This window comes from Thermobia domestica, chromosome 3 (assembly GCF_964235325.1).
Source record: "Thermobia domestica chromosome 3, izTheDome1.hap1.1, whole genome shotgun sequence".
Lineage (NCBI taxonomy): Eukaryota > Metazoa > Arthropoda > Insecta > Zygentoma > Lepismatidae > Thermobia > Thermobia domestica.
The window spans coordinates 72,321,788-72,339,072 of NC_137456.1; the positions used below are offsets into that span (position 1 = coordinate 72,321,788).

The 17,285-nt window shown below is 34.1% G+C and overlaps 1 protein-coding gene across 1 annotated transcript in view; it reads left to right on the plus strand.

Annotated features, from left to right (window-relative positions):
- The window catches only part of pths (probable ATP-dependent RNA helicase DDX47), a 39,672-nt gene that overhangs the window by 12,436 nt on the left and 9,951 nt on the right, over window positions 1-17,285 (plus strand). The window contains exons 4-7 of the mRNA XM_081751095.1: window positions 2,457-2,623; window positions 4,193-4,429; window positions 12,989-13,212; window positions 14,409-14,541. Of these exons, the coding sequence (XP_081607221.1) occupies window positions 2,457-2,623; window positions 4,193-4,429; window positions 12,989-13,212; window positions 14,409-14,541 (761 nt within the window). The remainder of the gene's footprint in view (window positions 1-2,456; window positions 2,624-4,192; window positions 4,430-12,988; window positions 13,213-14,408; window positions 14,542-17,285) is intronic.

Below are 17,285 nucleotides of genomic sequence, written 5' to 3' on the forward strand. Positions count from 1 at the left end.
GGTGTACTATATTTGACTTCGTATAAATTTTATGACATTATAATTGATAGTAAAATGCGCCCATGGTTGGAGCTGCCGAACGAGGATGTCAGTAAATATTACCTCCGTTCCTTTATTGATTGTGATTTCGGCACCTGAACTGAACCGGAAGCGGTAACACTTCTTTCAGCTGACGCTCGCGCAGGCGAGAATCACTCTGTTCTGTTATTATGTCGTACCTATGATGAGTGATATGAAGTCCTTAAATGTTATGTAACTTTGTGTGACGGCAATACAGTTGTTTCTCTTATGTGGTGTGACGAAGTGTCAGATAACGGTTTCTAACACCTACAGTACAATTTTTTTCAACTATTGGTTTGTTGACTATTCTGTCATGGATGATGAACAATGAAAATCTGATAATGGTTGATATTGTAAACAAATTGGATATGAGATTGACAGACAGAATTCTAAATGTGTTCTCTTAATTTTTTTTTTTTTCGCAATGTTACGATACTATAATGAATATACTGGCACCTTACGTTAATTGTAGAAGTGTGGTTAACTACCACACCGGTCTGAGTTGAAGCATTGTTAATAAATAGTATCTGAAAATGATTTTTTTTTCCTTTTCAAAGTACTTAATATAACTAAGGTAAAATATTCATATATACGTACATGTTCAAGCTGAGCTTTATTAAAGGGAGTTGAGTGGAGCTATTACTCTCCCTTCTAATCTGCATCCACCGGAGGTAAGTTTCTGGTTCTTCATTCTGTTTGTTTCCGTTTTCGATTATTATTTTTTTCCGTTGCGCGATAGATTCCCTTCTCGATTCCTTTCGAGATTGCTAGGACTTCGAGTTAGGGATCAAGAAGTGAGTTCAAGGGAGGTGGTCGTTACGTATTGGAAAAAATCAAAACTTCCCTTGAACTAGGCTTTTAGATTGTAGCAGTCGTTATACATAGTTTTGGTGATTTTTTCAGTACATGTGAATGGTAGGATTATTGGTTTGACAACATATGATTTAAGTTTCATTTAATGTTAGTTCTTGACTAATAAATATGTGAGTAGGGAATATTCATTGATTTCCGTACTTGCAGTGACCGATGATGAGAGCAATAGCAGCTTTCCAAAGAATCTTAGTGGGATAAATACATCCGTACTGTGCAAATGTGAGGTTATTCGATCATTTAGTTATGGTGAATGAGGCTGTATGTAAGCAAGAAGCTATTGGCTAGAAGAATCCGACTCGGACCAAAGTTTGGTTACCGTTCACTTTTCGAGGCAGACAGAGTAATGACTGCAGCATACTCTGTTAGGCGCATTGCCCTTTCCATGCGAGCTAGCAGTTGCCCAAGTGAATAATGGCTGTCACTTTCTGTTACAGCTTTCATCAGGGCAGGTGTGCTTCCTTCTATAATGCATAAGTTTTATCGTTGTAATAACTGTAACGTAACGCAATAGTACAATGTAAAGGATTATTAAGTGATTGTTTCTTCTAATAATATATAACATAGTGTATTTAATATATCCATATTTTATACTATGTTAGATTGTTGTTTGACTTGGAAGTAGTGTTTCTTTTAGCAGCGAGGCTATATGAAATGTAAACCTACAGCTTAACGTGAGATCCGAACCACACGAGATTCCATCGGGAATCAAACCCGGCTCTCGCGCGCCGAAGACGCATACACTTACCATATAACCACAAGAGAGCTCGAGAAAATTTTGGGGATTATATGCTGAATCATGTAGTTGAAACATGTGTTGGGAACTTCAGTCTTCCAGCAAATATTTTAATTGACGTAAGAAGTCAAGGGAATTGATAACGGAAATCTATTGTAATGAAATGTAAGCCAGTGGCATATTTTGTTACTATTTGAAATTTGTCTTCTTTGAAACGAAAATGTAATTCAATATTACACAAAGTATATTATTTTATATATATTTTCTGTATAAATGTTCATGTTTGTTGTATGAGGATAACTACCAATGTTTTTCAAAATATTCTTTTGTATACTAGCCTTCTGAACCGCGTTGACGCTTTATATTTTAAAAGGAGTAAGTAAATAAAATAAAAGGCTGCAGTTGGACTTACGACGAGATCCGAATCTTTTGATTCAAACCTGCATTTGACTATTATTTGTATCCGCAAAATTTCCCGCTCAAGTTTATCACAATTTATATTACGATACTACAGTAATGACAATCGAGTAAGTTTCATGTATAGTTTTTTTTAATTTTAATATTGGAAATAAGTGTGTTACAGGATTTGAAAAGAATGTAATATATAATTGTATTGTAAAATGTATATAAGTCATAAGTATTCAATTTTTTTTATTATTATTATTATTATTATTATTACGAATCGGTATATCACAGAAGGCTTTATCAATTGGTTTTAATTTCCCTTCTGTTGCACGTAAATGGTTGTGATTCATATAAAGTGGATTTATTAATTGTGAACTTTGTTTAGGTTCTTCTATTGGAGTAAAATGTGCTGTAATTGTTGGAGGAATGGATATGATGTCGCAAGCACTAACGTTGGCGAAGAAACCACATATAATTATTGCTACTCCTGGAAGATTGGTTGATCATTTAGAAAACACGAAGGGATTCAATCTCAGAGCACTGAAATTTTTGGTAAGAATGTTTACAATTTGCAGATATTGATAATATGTTAGTAAATATTTGGAGACCTTCACTTACTTAAGAGACTTTTAAAGATTCTGCTTAACGCAACAATTAAACGAACTTTTTTTTTTCTGTTAGTAACACTACGGCCAGTGTCTTGTTGAATTGTATTGTTATTTTACACTTAGGATGTAAAGTGAAACATAGGAGCAGACGCAGATATTATAAAGTGTAGCACATGTGGAATCTGGAATCTCTTTATAAGAGATTCTGACTGATTGACCAAAGCCAAGGCCAAACTGATTAAACCAGAAACTTAAAGTTTGTACAGTACGTAGTATACGTGACTTAAAATACCACTAAGGAAGGATTTTTGGAAATTAGACATGGGGTGGGATGGTGGTTGCTATTTTTGTAATAAGGTGTCTATGTTGCAAAAGCCCTTAAGTGTAGAGACATGGAATTTGGTTCTGAGACTTTTCATTTAAAATAATTGAACGTGTTTCAGTTTATATATATATCGGGTGTTCTAAAAATGGCGCCAACGGACCACAAAGCACTATTCTACAGGACAAAATAAAGCGAAAATGTTATATGATTGTATGCCCTCCGGGGTTTCCTTCAGCCGCTATGGGGAATCAAAATTTCACAATGTGGCAACGTCGCAGATTAACTTGGAGCCATTAGCATTACTCTACAAATACAACAAGCAGTTGAATCGATTGCTACACTAATAAGTGATGCTAGTATCAATCAATATCGACTTTAGCTGTAATCTATGGTTCTTTGCAATTTCTCTCTCTAGACGAGGATTCGAAAGGTATACAAATATGTATATTTTTTGCTTTATTTTGACATGTAGAATAGTGCTCTGGCGTGTGTGAGGGATTTTCCAAAGGAACGTAGGGATCCTCTATAACCTGGCAAGTAATCTCTATGTACCTTTGGAAAATCCCTCACACACATCTTGCGGAGGTTTAAAGCATACATTTTTCAATCGAGCAGGTATGACTTTGAGTGTCATGTTCTAAACCGCACTCTCTACATTGCGTTGATTTTGAATTACAGCCCTCTGAAGTTCATTTTCCCACACTTTCGGCACCTTATATCGCCAAAACTATCCCTCATTGACCAAAGTTCCAGAGGACTTTTTTGCTTGTTTCGGTGTCAGGAGTTTCATCATTTTGTTTATATTTAAACTAGAAGGGAAGAAAACGGTGGGAGATTCACTAGAATGCCCGTACGAGCTGTTCGAATTTCGTGTGAGACTTTGAGTTCAATGCAGAAGGAGGAATGCAAAATATTAACCGCGGTAATACGTGTGGGCATTTGGTAGTATTTGTTTATTACTTGGCATGGTATTAGCACAGCTTTCCAATGATAGTTTTTCTAGGTACGTTTCTGTCTTCGTCAGGATGCATTATGAACCATACTCTTGATGAAACTGGTAATACAATTAGAGAAACAATTGTTAGTGATATTTTCAGTAAATATGACATAAGAATCAAATATTAATACGAAAGGTGTTAACAATATCCACCACTAAAGTTAAATAAATGCTATTGTTGGCTCTCTTAGGTAATGGATGAAGCAGACCGTATCTTGAACATGGATTTTGAAGTAGAAGTGGACAAAATTCTGAAGGTGATTCCAAGAGAACGGAGAACGTACCTTTTCTCAGCAACTATGACGAAGAAAGTGCAAAAGTTACAAAGAGCGTCGTTGCAGAATCCAGTTAAAGTAGAAGTGTCGACGAAGTACCAGACAGTAGACAAGCTTCAACAGTATTATCTCTTCATTCCAGTCAAGTTTAAGGTATTAAAAAATAAATAGATAAAAGTTACGTGTCTTTAGAGATTTGTACGTTTATAAACTTCTTACTTATTTTCAAACGTTTTCTTTGATTGTTCATAGTTAAAGTGGCTAATGATCTGCTACCTTCCTCAAACCAGTTGGGAAGGATAGCTTTGTTGTTATAATATAAAATAAGGTAACTATAAATGCACAAAATTGCTCTGTTACCTATGCTTACAAGTATTGATTACGTGGAAATAAGTAAGCTGTCTATATATTCAAAGATTTTTTTCTTAACGAGTATGCACCGACGCTATGGGAGACGGTAATGATGATATAGATGACAATGATAGATTGACGAAAATGGGAGGAAACGAGAAAACCCACCCACGCTGTGTTTGTCAACTACAAAACTTACTTGGCGAGTACTGGAATCGAACCAAAAGACCGCATGCAAAAGATGTGAGCACTACTACTGAACCACTCAGCCCATATTCAAACGGTATTCTCATGAACATCATGTTCCAATACAGAGTCATGATCTGTAGTTAATTTCAAAGGTATATAGCTGAAACAAAGAAATCCCGAAGTAGAAGATAAGTTACTTACCACCAAATTGTGGAAACAATCAAACAATAAAAAAGTGCACTATTAATACTTTTGCCAAAGTTTTTCATCAAATAGGTAGGTGAAAAAATTGGAAAAAAGAAAATTAACTAGCAGGAGAGTAGGAGTAAAATATCTACATGGGTGGCTTCTATTTTCATAGTATTTATTTATTTTTCCTCTCCTACTTTTCTCCTCGAAAACTCTTATAGTGTGTGTGATTACCAGTGTGGATATATACAAATCAAAAAATATTCTTACATAATAGTTTTGAATAAACTTAGGTTTTAAGTTTTCGGACAGCTCAGACAAGAGTAGAGAAGAGAGAGAGAAAATAAAAAAAGGTGATAGAAAAGGAAAGGTCCAGTCATAAATAACTATGTGCCGCCACCAGGGTGGATTGATTTAAATCACTTAATTTTTTTAAATAAAAATCGTTGATTTAAATCGAATTCCGAAATAAATTAATTTAAAGTGAAAATAAGTAAAATCCCGTTTCTGTTCTGTTATTTCGATTATGGAAGTTAATAATCATAATACAATCAGACTCAAATGTACAGTATAGTATGAAAACAAGTGTCATGCAGAGGATGATTAGGGAAAATCCCGTTTTGAACAGGTAACGGAGCAATCCTGCTTTCTTTTCGTAACATTGGGTTTGGGTTTTAAAATCGTAAACTATTCTAACGGGAAAGTCACCATCGACATTTAAGGCGAAAATTCTTTTTTATGCGTGACTGTTTGTTTGTTCCCAGATAATAGGGCGTATTTAGAGGAGTCCTATCCCCTCTCCAAAAAAAAAAATTTTTTTTTTGTTAATTTTATAACTTTAGGCGAAATTTATGTATTTCATGCCGCAGGCTAGTTCTGAGTTTTATTTCATGCCCCAGTAACTTTTGTGAGAAATTAAAAAGTGTCATTTTGATAAACGTTGCTGTACTTTTTCCTTAATTCTTAACTTTTTAAATTATATCAGACCAATTCCATTTCAAATCGTCCAGGCAAACCACAATTGGTCCCCATCATAGTCTCAGATTTCATTTATTTTTTTTATATGGGATCTACATGCAATATTATTAGACCCATATTTTTTCTTTTTGCTGAAAAAAATTTTTCCTTCGATATACAGCCTTCCAAAATGGCTGCCCTCCTCTCGGATTGCTCGAAAAACTGAAAAACATGTGAAATTAAAAGTTTTGTTGTAGAGAAACGAGTGTACTTAGTAACGTAATCGCAATAGCAGGAAGAGTATAAAGTTGTATGTTTCGTTGGAGGGCATAAATTCGTCTATTGGTCCAATAGGAATCGCGCAATTCACTCGCAATGTTGCCAACTTTGATGAAATTTTTGTTAATTTCAAACCTTTTTTTTCTGTCCTCACGAGCAATATCAACCATCTGCTTCTAGCATCGAAATCTACTCCATAAGGTCTCTTGAAAATGTAAAGGACTTACGTTTCTGATTATTACATCTCACGTTATAGCATGATGAAAAGCTGAAAATTTCATTAAGACGCCATGTTTGGACGCCATTTTCTCAAAAAACCCACCTTTTAAAAATCTGAATTTTTTACATGTATTGGAGAAGTACCTAAGTATTTAATATCCGTTAACCGTTCATGCGGTTGCAGCCCCTAACATTCACAATTAATTATTGAAATTTCGATTTTTGTACTTGCAATTAAATATTTCCTATGGGCATTTAAGTCCTAAACACAAGGCGATTTGAAAGGGAGTATGAAAATTTTGAGAGATGAATCCTCACATCGAATCCAGTAAAAAAGTTCCTATAAACATGAGTCGAATTCCGCTTCGTTTTCGAGTTACAGGGTTTCCAACTCGGAATCCAAAATCGGTTCGGGACAATAGAAAATAAAATATATATATTTCGCGTTAAATCAGAAACTATCTGTTAAAGCTTTGATAAAGTTCAGAAAGTTGATTTGTATCAATATGATGATTTTTACGTGCGTTGCAATTCAATTGGCAGTGTTGCCAACTTGCTAGAACTTTTATTTGTTTCCAAATGACACTACGTGGATTTTATTTGATATTTGGTATTCATTAATGATTGCAAACATCACACGAAGCACAATTTTCCCCACATCACCACAGTTTTCGAAAACTTACATGTATTTCATTAAAAGGTTTATCTCGTGCGTTATTGATAGTTTGTAACATTACGTGTGGATTTCACTTGATGTTTGCCATCATTAGTAAAATCAAAAAAAGATGAAGAAAAATATTTTTTATTATTGCAAAACCTCTCGTAACTCCACGCATCAAGTTCGAACATAATCAAGAAGTTCTGCTGCAACCACGAAACAGTTTATTACGAGATTCGGTGTCGTCAACACCGTCCTAGAGTTCTCTGGAACCATGAAAATTGTTTTCACTGGTAACATGACATTGTAGTGCACTAGTTACAGTGTTTGTGTGAATAACAATGGGGAAGTCCTACACAGAGAAAAATCCGTTCTCCGTAAGCGGTATATTGTACAAATATACGGTATCCTCTTGCTTACTATAGAAATCAGTACGGAGCATACGTTATCCGTATGTTACATAGGCACTGCCCTTAGATGTTACATCATGCTGTTGCAGGATGTCCGTATATCCCAATAGTTTTCCGTATATCACATGCATATACTTATGTTACCTTCTTCAGCTATATGTTATATACGTCCATTTGTATCTGAGATCCTGAGCGGCTACATTGTTTCATACAGAAAGTACGTATAGATGGAACACTTATACAGAAAGTATTATAAAACATGCATTTTCAGTTATACGTCTGCTGTACGTTGTCCAAAAATTACAGGAATTACGCATGTAACCTATCTTTTTAAATGCGCTGCCTACAATTTTTTTCTCAGTGTATTACAGTAAGGACCGTATTAAATGTGTTGATGATTCTAAAAGGCATAAGATAATTGTGTACAGAAAGAATTCTTGACAAACATTCTATATTGCGGTAAAATATATGTATTGCGTACAGCGCGTCTGCCAAAACGTTGTATTACGAAAGGATGATTATTCGTGTAAAGAGTGCTTTGAATATTTACCGTGAACAACGTGAATGTGTGTGGTATATTGGTGATCACGAAAGAAGATGTAAATATGAAATTATGCACCAGCAAGATAAAGAATTTGTTCCTCTGAATGTAGATTTGGAAACCATTAACCAGACAGTTAACATGCTAAACATCAATGTGCCCCCATTAAAACGGCCGTTATCGGTGAAACCTTGACTACGGTGAAGGATTCACATCTCAAAATTATTCATACTGCCTTTCAAATCGCCTTGTGTACAAGACACAAATAATCATCCTCCCCTAATAGTACGTTTGGGCTGACACGCTGTACGCAATACATATATTTTAACGCAACATAAATTTTTTGTCTAGAATTCTTTCTGTGCACAATCATCTTACGGCTTTTAGCATAATCAACACATTTCATACGGTCCTTACTGTAATAGGACTTCCCCATTGTTATTCACACAAACACTTAACTAGTGCACTACAATGTCATGCTACCAGTGTAAAAAATTTTCATGGTTCCAGAGAACACTAGGACGGTGTTCACGTCACCGAATCACACAAACTATCAATAACGCACGAGATAAAACATTTTAATGAAATACATGTAAGTTTTCGAAAACTGTGGTGATGTGAGGGAAAATTGTGCTTCGTGTGATGTTTGCAATCATTAATGAATACCAAATATCAAATAAAATCCACGTAGTGTCATTTGGAAACAAATAAAAGTTCTAGCAAGTTGGCAACACTGCCAATTGAATTGCAACGCACGTAAAAATCATCATATTGATACAAATCAACTTTCTGAACTTTATCAAAGCTTTAACAGATAGTTTCTGATTTAACACGAAATATATATATTTTATTTTCTATTGTCCCGAACCGATTTTGGATCCCGAGTTGGAAACCCTGTAACTCGAAAACGAAGCGGAATTCGACTCATGTTTATAGGAACTTTTTTACTGGATTCGATGTGAGGATTCATCTCTCAAAATTTTCATACTCCCTTTCAAATCGCCTTGTGTTTAGGACCTAAATGCCCATAGGAAATATTTACATTGCAAGTACAAAAATCGAAATTTCAATAATTAATTGTGAATGTTAGGGGCTGCAGCCGCATGAACGGTTAACGGATATTAAATACTTAGGTACTTCTCCAATACATGTAAAAAATTCAGATTTTTAAAAGGTGGGTTTTTTGAGAAAATGGCGTCCAAATATGGCGTCTTAATGAAATTTTCAGCTTTTCATCATGCTATAACGTGAGATGTAATAATCAGAAACGTAAGTCCTTTACATTTTCAAGAGACCTTATGGAGTAGATTTCGATGCTAGAAGCAGATGGTTGATATTGCTCGTGAGAACAGAAAAAAAAAGGTTTGAAATTAACAAAAAATTCATCAAAGTTGGCAACATTGCGAGTGAATTGCGCGATTCCTATTGGACCAATAGACGAATTTATGCCCTCCAACGAAACATACAACTTTATACTCTTCCTGCTATTGCGATTACGTTACTAAGTACACTCGTTTCTCTACAATAAAATTTTTAATTTGACATATTTTTCAGTTTTTCGAGCAATCCGAGAGGAGGGCGGCCATTTTGGAAGGCTGTATATCGAAGAAAAAAATTTTTTCAGCAAAAAGAAAAAATATGGGTCTAATAATTTTGTATGTAGTTTCTTATTTTAAAAAATGAACTAAATCTGAGACAGTCGTGTGGACCACCCTGGACGATTTGAAATGGAATCACTCATCACCTATTTTTAGGTGATAGGATAGAATCTTCATTATTCGATTAAAAAAGTACTAATAAGGCTTTTTACTTCGTTTTCTTCAAGACTGGAGGCATTTTAGAACACGTTACATATGCTTTCACGCCTTTCTGCGTTAAGGCATAGTGTGTGATGACGTCATAAATTTAAAAATATATTATTTGTTATGCGTATTATTATTATTTTTTGGCGGGTTACATTTTGCATTCAGAAGACTGAAATTTTGCACACTCGTTCAGTGCACCCCTTAATAATTTTCAGATCTCTGTGTGGAAACAGCGGAATCCAGAGGGGCAAAAATGTTTAAAAAAAGATGTTTTTAACAAAAAAAATAGCTTTTTTCGTGATTTTCCCGCCTCAGATGGAGATATATGAATGGTACCGTTTGAAAGGCTGTTCTATTCTGAAGAAAATGATGTATGTACCATGCTCCTAGGATAAATAGGGATATCTCAGGAAACTGTTACCTGAAATCCTGTTTTATACAGGAATCTGGGGTATTTGGGGAATATTTTTTTCGCGGGCTTACTTTTGCACCTGCAAGATTGAAATTTTGTACATTTACTCAGTGCACCCCTCAGTATTTTTCAGATTTGTTTCAGATCTCTGCCTTAAAACACGGGGAGGAGTCCACAGAGGTAAAAAAAAAATTTAAAAAAAAAAAGATATTTTTAACAGAAAATTCCTGATTTACCCGCCCCAGATACATGATGGAGACATTTGAAGGGTACCGTTTGAAAATTTGTTTTATTCTGAAGAGAATAATGTACAAATCATGATCCTAGAATAAGTAGGGATGTCTGAGGAAATTTTTATATTACATCCGGGTCATCTGGGACATTGTGGGAATGTTCTTAGCTGATTGTTAAATAGTTTCCTCACCCTTACTACTCAAGATAGAAGCTTGAAATTTTGTACAGACATTTAGTACACCTCTTAATATTTCCCAGTTGATTTTGAGATCTGTGCGTTAAAACAGGGGAATCCAAAGAGAGTCAAAATTTAAAAGAAAAAGCAAAAAAAAAAAAAAAAAAAATATGCCGATTACTCACAAAATTTCCCACTTCAGGGACATTATAGGAAAATGTGAATGTTACCGTTTCAAAAGCTGTTCTATTCTAAAGAGAGTGATGCATGTACCATGATCCTAGGATAAATAGGGATAATGCTGTAGCTGCTTCACTGAAAGTCTATAATTTACCTTTAAAAAGAGTCATAATTTAAAAGGGTTAAACATTGTTTGGGATTGATGTAGGTTAACGATTGGGGATAATTCAAAGTTCAACCCCAATACTTTCACTTAAATGGCATAATTAGCATTTAATACTAATTCCTATTGCTTTTTCTTCAGTTCACGACTTGTATTATACGAGGAAAAAGATTTGATTTAAATCAACATTTTTTTTTTTTTTTTTTAAATCATGATTTTCTTCCACCCTGGCCGCCACTTTAAATATTATACATATCTTGCTAATATTCGTCTTTCCTTTATTCGAGAACTGTTCAAGGTTGAGAACTAAATGTATATACTCAGTACGTTTGTGTTTAATACTATGATAAAGTATCTTTTATTTTACCTGATATGAAGGTAGGTCCTTGCGAAAAATGTGATTAAAAATTTTGCGATCTTTTTTTAACTTATTTTTCTTTTTAAAGGAATAAACGAGGCATTACCTATTCCAAACTAGCTAAAACAAGAAATGTTAAATGTTTTTTTTTTTTAATATTGCATATTCACTATTCTTATTGCTTTACTCTAGTTATATTCATGTTTAGAACTTCCAGAATATTTAATGTACATAACGATTTTCTATATTTATACGCGCTAGAACTCACAAGTGTCATATCACTTGTCAGATAAGTGTCATATTTAACATCCCACAAGCTTTTTTTTTTTTTTTTTTTTTTTAATGGTGCTTACTATTACCGTACATGTTTTTCATTCCTAATAAAGAAAGATGTTGAAATTCTAGTTCTCTCATGTATATTACTCCGTAACAATTTGTAAGTTGCTGGAACCTCATGATATATATTCACACAATACTTTTATGGCATCTTTTTACCTGTGTTGAGCATACCAATGGAAATTCTAAGTATGGTACCGAAGATAAATTAAGTAATTGTTATAAAAATGTTTACCTGATCCATCCCACTACTGTTTCAATGACATCTTCTTTTGTAATAGTAATCCTTTACATAGTTATGATATGCATCAGTTCAAACTTGTATTTTAAATTAATGAAAATTTACCCTGCTTATACTACACGCCTCCTTTTTTAGTAAAATGTTTCGATCAAACACGATGAAAAAGATAGGTGAGTTTCTGATTAGTAGTTCTTTAAACGACAGTACTACAGAGCATCTTGTATTAATTCCGCCCAGCGCTTTGTACACGCCAAGTCTCTCGAAACTTCGTAATCATTTGTCCGGTAATCTGTGTTACTATTAATTTAAAAGTATATTACCTATTATCGTTTCGTGTGAGATAATCCTCTTTCTCCGTTTCTCCACAAATACCTAAATCTTGGACTTTCTGCATTAACCCTTTTCGCTTCTTAGTCGAGTGTGACTCGACATTTCATTTTGTTTATTCTAATCTGATATCGAGTCACATTATCTTTAAACAGTGATACTGACCCCTTTTATTACATGGTGTTAATGTATGAAGTTTCAACTTTGAGAAATAAATCGTTATATAGGAAACTCAGTGATCTAGCAAATTAATTCAGACCTGTTCAGATGAACTCGGGAAATATAAAAAGACTGCAAGGGTTAATTCGAATATCAGACCTAATAATACCAGTTGTATCTGAGCTTGACAAACATTTGGAGTGGCACATTTCAAAAATTCTCGTCTGAGTTATCAAGACTAACAGTCAGATTTAACCTTGTTTCGTTACATGGTTGTAAGACCAAAAAGCATAACAACCTGTATTTGCTTAGTAGCGTTACATGTAGGGAAATGGTTAGATGTGCATCTCGCTCAGGAATAAAGCCAACCAGTACATCGTTTTTCAATTGAACCTTCTTGCATAGATCTGTACAGGCGTTCTTGTAGCCACTCTTTAATAATTATTCTTCATAAACGATCGTATTAATTTTTTAAGGAAGGTATAATATGGAATAATTTATAATATTTTATTATTTTCACTATTTTCAGGATGTGTATTTAGTACACATATTGAATGAAATGGCAGGAAATTCCTTTATGGTATTTTGTGCAACGTGCAGTAATACAATGAGAACAGCAGTTCTTCTGCGTTGTCTGGGATTCACTGCAGTTCCTTTGCATGGTCAGATGTCACAGAACAAACGGCTGGGAGCGTTAAACAAGTTCCGTGCGAAGAGTAGATCTATTCTTATTTCGACCGATGTAGCCAGCAGGTGAGATACATTTGAGTTAATCTCTTTCAGACAGTTTTGTGGTGATACAATTTAGTTTGGAACGACAAGAATATATATATTCGTGATATTGTAGTCATATTGTATTTCTAGATTACACTTTCATTGTAGTTAAACTTCTTCAATCATTTTCCTTAATTCTGGAATTAATTTTCATAGTATATGGCTTCAATTCAAGACTTTGCGCAATTGGTCTGTGGTATAAACAAGTTAAAATGTACGTTTAAAGTGCTTGGTCCTAGAATTTCTATGAGCTGTGGTATGTTACGCATGAGAAGTAAGCGTAAGAAAGATAATTATCAAAGTAAATAAAATGTCCGTCAGATTTTCATGCAACGCTACAAGTCAGTATATTTCGAATAAAAAATCTCTGGCCATCTTTCAGACAAGGAGACAGTAAAGGTAACAACATACAGATAAAATTACATTATGGTCGATGTACTGGGACAGAAAGGAAGATTCGTCTGGAGACAAACAAATTTAAAATTTAGCAAATTTTTTAAGTTCTTTCTCTGTTCTAATATTACGCGAGAAAGAAAACGAAGGTTGATACTACCCCAGATAAATCCCTACTAGCCGCCTTCACTAATAAGTGGGCGCGAAGTAAACGTTTGCTCTAGAAACAAGACATTATTGTAATTTGAGATTAGATTTGTAGATAAAACTGCTCAACTTAAAGTATCTTGTGTCATGTTCGATGTCATATATAAGTGTTCAAAATGCCTTTCTCGCTCTCTCTCTCTTTTTTTCTCCCTTTTTTCTTTCTTTCTTATCTTGAGTACGGGTATACATTTTGACCCATGTGTGTTGACTTGTTACGTGCTGTTTCAGAAGTTGACGAGTTAACATTTTATTTATTTCGGATCGTGATTCCTTTCATTGGTGGAATTGCTCTTGAACTTCAAGAGTGGAAGAATGTGTGGTAAGCCGAAGAACCGAATTTGAGTCCCTGTCCGGTAGTTAATTTTTCATTCCTTGTATATCTGCTTTTATGGCCCTAATCCATTACGTGTGATGCTTCTTTGGCATTGTGTCTTGTGTATGTTCTTTTCATATAGTGTGTAATGTAGCGTAAAGTGAAAAAAATTTGCGTCGTGTATATTTGAAAAAAAAAAAAAAAAAAAAATTAAATTTCTTAAATAGCCATAATGTAATCAGTTCATTTTATTTTTTTACAGAGGCTTGGATATCCCTCATGTAGATGTTGTCATCAATTTCGACATTCCAACTCATAGTAAAGACTATATTCATCGTGTAGGACGAACGGCACGAGCTGGGAGATCTGGCAAAGCTATTACGTTTGTGACACAAGTAAGTAAATTGACTATACTAAGGTAAGAGATAGCAATTGACGTATATTGCAAAAACAGTGTAGAAACTTAGCTATTGCATTCCACTTTTGAGTAATATCCTCATAACAGTTTCAGCAGCATCTACTACTTGTTTCAAATTGGCAAATCTGCGTGCTAGTTGCTGTTAAGTCCCTTTTCTACATTTTAGCCTTCTCCTATTCATTGTAAACTTCGGTTTCTATATATATATATTAGAAACTTAAAATAATAATAATAATAATAATAATAATAATAATAATTATTATTATTATTATTATTATTATTATTATTATTATTATTATTTGTAACGTGCTCTCGTTATAAAAGCGAAGCTCGTTCGTGGAAGCTCTAGCTATTTTAATATAGTCTAGGACACGTTTCACGTAAAAATTAAATTTGTCTATATACGTACCTTTTGTAATAATCATCCATGGTAAGACGACTCCAGAGTACATAAAGTAGTTCAACAAACACAAGGCAAGCATAAATTTAGGAGAAAGTATATTTTTGAAATAATAAGATATTTAAGTCCTCTTTACTAATGACTTTATAAACTTCCAAAAAATATATTCCAAAAAGAAGATAAGAAAAGCCTCTCATTACACACATTTAACAAGAACTGTATACTGTTCCATTTAAACAAGCACATGGCATAATTCATAATAAAACATTAACGTCTTCAATGCTACAATAGTCCGAATTTATCACCTATTATTTTTAATATTAACTCTTTTTGTCAGTAAAACTGATTTCTCCAAAACATACGTGTAATTCAAAAAACACAACTCACCATGATCATGTTATACCAAGGAGATTGTAATATGTGCACTCATATACGCTTTGATAGAAGACCACTTGCTAATATTGAAAATTTAACTTCTCGCAGTAATAGCACTATGAAATATAATACTTTTAATGAATAACGGACTGCAATGCACTTCAAATCCAAGAATAACGTATTTTCTATATATTCCAAATGCAATACTATTTTTCTTTTTAAGTTTGCCCATCTAACTTTTGCAAACGATTTAAACACTTTCCCAACTTCTGGAATCAAACACTCCACTTTGTTCATTTCAGTCTGAATGACCTTAACGTGACCCAGAGGGATAGAACCAGAACAAGTAGTTCCCAATATTGCCAGATATGGCGCTTTAAAATCGCCTATCTGATTGCATAGCCGTCTTAATAGAAATGAGAAAGAAAAAAAAAATTTGTAACGTCAATACGATACATATTTTAAAAAGCCTTATACAAGGTCATATGTTGTAACTACACAACTCCACGAATTACGTTTAGGATGTCAGAATTGCTAGATCTTATGCTGCAATGGTAATTTGGTCTTCAATGTTAGCTATAAATTATTACTTTCTATAAATTATTATCGTAGGTATCACTGCCTGCTTTAAGTTTTATTCCTGGTTATAGATTCTATTCTCGGTCCATAACATTACATTTTGTATTCTTTGGTAATTAAATTTTATTTTTAAGGATTTCGGTTGTAGATTTCTGTTCTTTGTAAACTCAAGTTTGTTGCTAAGGCAACAAACAATAGAGAACAGAAATTTACAACTCAAAATTCTTAAAATGATATGACAAGTAAAGCCAAAGGTACACGCTTGAAGAGTTATTCGAATGTCATCCCCCTTTAAATGTTTTCAGTACCTGGTATTGTACACGACTGTTGTTTCAATACTGTATTCTCCGTAATATCTCAAGGATTTCATTACTGCTTTTTCCAAATTATACACAAAATACAGTCGTATATTACTGGTATACTCGTAGGTTGATTATATTTATTTACCATTAGGAAACATACGTTCTTTCACTTCCACATTGTGACCCAACAGGAAAGTGACAGAAGTCCAATTGCATGGGTTCAGCCACATCTTCTTAAAAACAGAAACAAGTAGTCTGATTACCTCCTATAACGATGTTCCCACAGATTTTTGTAAACTGTTTTCCCTGACAAAAGTTTAATTTTTCCATTTTTAGTTAACCCCATTAGTTGAGTTGGAGACCTAAACTAAATGTAGGGCACTAACTTCCTATAAAATGGGTCGGCCTACAAAACATGCGTGATCATATATATACAAATCGGTCTACGCGATACTGTATTAAGACTTTCAGCTGTTAAGGAGCATGGTCCAGCTCCGATGTCTATCAGATCATAATGAAATTTATGTGAACACACTTTTTCAAACAAAAAGCAAGTCAATAAAATTTGTTCACCTATGTGGAAATTATGCGTAATCATATTCACAATTATGGTGTGAATACTGTCAATCATTGAGAAGTTCATGCTGGCCATGCTCCGAAGACTATGGTGAGATTCTCATGAAAAGTGGAACAACTGTAAACGATATAGGGTGTTTCTAAACAACACCGACAACGTTTGGGAGGTGATTTTCTACACCAAGATAGACAACTTGGGTGCACAAATGCTTCCTTTCGGAGTTACAGGCTGCCGAAACATGAAAAAATGAACTTTACAGGTCTATATCTCCAAAACTATGGGATTGACCGTAGTCGGGTCAAGACTTAGGAACTAGTATATGCGCTATCCAAAAATACATGTTTCAGAATCCTAAGGTACTCACGAAGCATTTTTTATATAGAGGGAGTGTGACTACGGGCATATAATTTGAAGCACTCTCCAACAACCTTCATACAAATTGTTGCTGAAGTACCGCAGGATTCTGAAACTTGGATATTTGGACAGGG